Source organism: Microtus ochrogaster, chromosome 6, assembly GCF_000317375.1.
Source record: "Microtus ochrogaster isolate Prairie Vole_2 chromosome 6, MicOch1.0, whole genome shotgun sequence".
Taxonomy (NCBI): domain Eukaryota; kingdom Metazoa; phylum Chordata; class Mammalia; order Rodentia; family Cricetidae; genus Microtus; species Microtus ochrogaster.
The window spans coordinates 83,455,978-83,457,357 of NC_022013.1; the positions used below are offsets into that span (position 1 = coordinate 83,455,978).

A 1,380-nucleotide genomic window follows, 5' to 3' on the forward strand; every position below is an offset into this window, starting at 1 on the left:
CTTGCCACGTAGCATACAAAAGGCCCTCAGCTTGTTCTGTACTGCGAGGGGAAACAAGGGTGGAAAATAAACATCAGCAAAGAATAATAGAAAGGATGAAATGTAAGTGGATGCAATAGAGAGTTTTCTGTGTGTGTGTCTGTCTGTCTGTGTGTGCACGCGTGTGTGCTTAACTTTGCCTGCATAAACACGAGTTAAAGCCTTTAGTACCTCTTGCGCTCACTGTCTTGGTGTAAAGACTACTGAAAAAGATTTGGCTTACAAATGGGTTCTTGGTGGAGAAGTCAAAATTTTATAGTTAGCCTCAGTGTTGTGGCGGTGTGAAGCTCAGCCCTGTGCTGTAGCTACTCAGAGTCAGGAACACAAAGGAACATAAGACAGTTTTGATAAGTAGTAGCTTTTGTTTTGTGTGGAAGGATATTTGTGCATGCATGTATGTGGAGAACAGCGCAGGGTGTCTTCCTCAATCTTCACCTGCATTTCAGACAGGATTCCTTGCCAAACGAGGAACTCACTATGGCTCGATTAGCTGACCAGGATCCTCTCATCTCTGCCTTCCCAGTACTGATGTTATAGGCAGTTGCTGCCATACTTTGCTTTTTATATGAGTTCTGGGAATTTGAACTTAGGTCTTAGTTCTTGCATTGTAAACATTTTACCAACTAAGTCACTGTCCCAGCCCCAGACCATTTGGCTTTAACTACCCAATGAACCAAAAATTTTAGCTTTTTTTCAAAAAGAACTTTCTGTCTTTTATTAATTACATTTTAAAAAAAGAACTATTCTATTTGGCTTATTTTTGTGTTTCTCTCTTCTCTAGATATCATTGACCCCGCCATTCTGCGCCCAGGCCGGCTGGACAAAACACTCTTTGTAGGTTTGCCACCCCCAGCAGATCGTGTTGCCATATTAAAGACTATCACAAAAGTGAGTAAAAGAAATGTCTTTCTTTTGTTATGTTTATGTCGTTTAAAAATGTTTTTATTTTGGCCTTGCGCTGGTGGCACACGCCTTTAGTCCCCAGCACTGGAGGGGGGGCCAGTTTGAGATCTGCCTAGAGCTAGTTCTAGGACAGGCTCTATAGCTGCAGGGAAACCCTGTCTTGAAAAACCAAAACAATCAAACAAATAAATAGAATTTTTAAAGATGGTTTTATTTTGTTTTATATATATATATATGTGTGTGTGTGTCTGCATGAATTTATGTGCACTAATATAAGCAGTTGCCTAATAAGGTCAGAAGGAATCAGCTCCTGGGGACTGGAGTGACTCACAGTTCTGAACCTCATCATGTGAGTGTAGCACGAATAATAAAAATCCAGAGACAGATATTGGGGTTCAACCTGACAATTAGAAGAGCAAAGCAGCCGGGCGATGGTGG

At 41.2% G+C, this 1,380-nt stretch overlaps 1 protein-coding gene across 1 annotated transcript in view; it reads left to right on the forward strand.

The window, feature by feature from the left end:
* Window positions 1-1,380, forward strand: part of Nvl (nuclear VCP-like) — a 52,442-nt gene that overhangs the window by 38,667 nt on the left and 12,395 nt on the right. Inside the window, exon 19 of the mRNA XM_013346966.2 lies at window positions 821-927. Within this exon, the coding sequence (XP_013202420.1) occupies window positions 821-927 (107 nt within the window). The remainder of the gene's footprint in view (window positions 1-820; window positions 928-1,380) is intronic.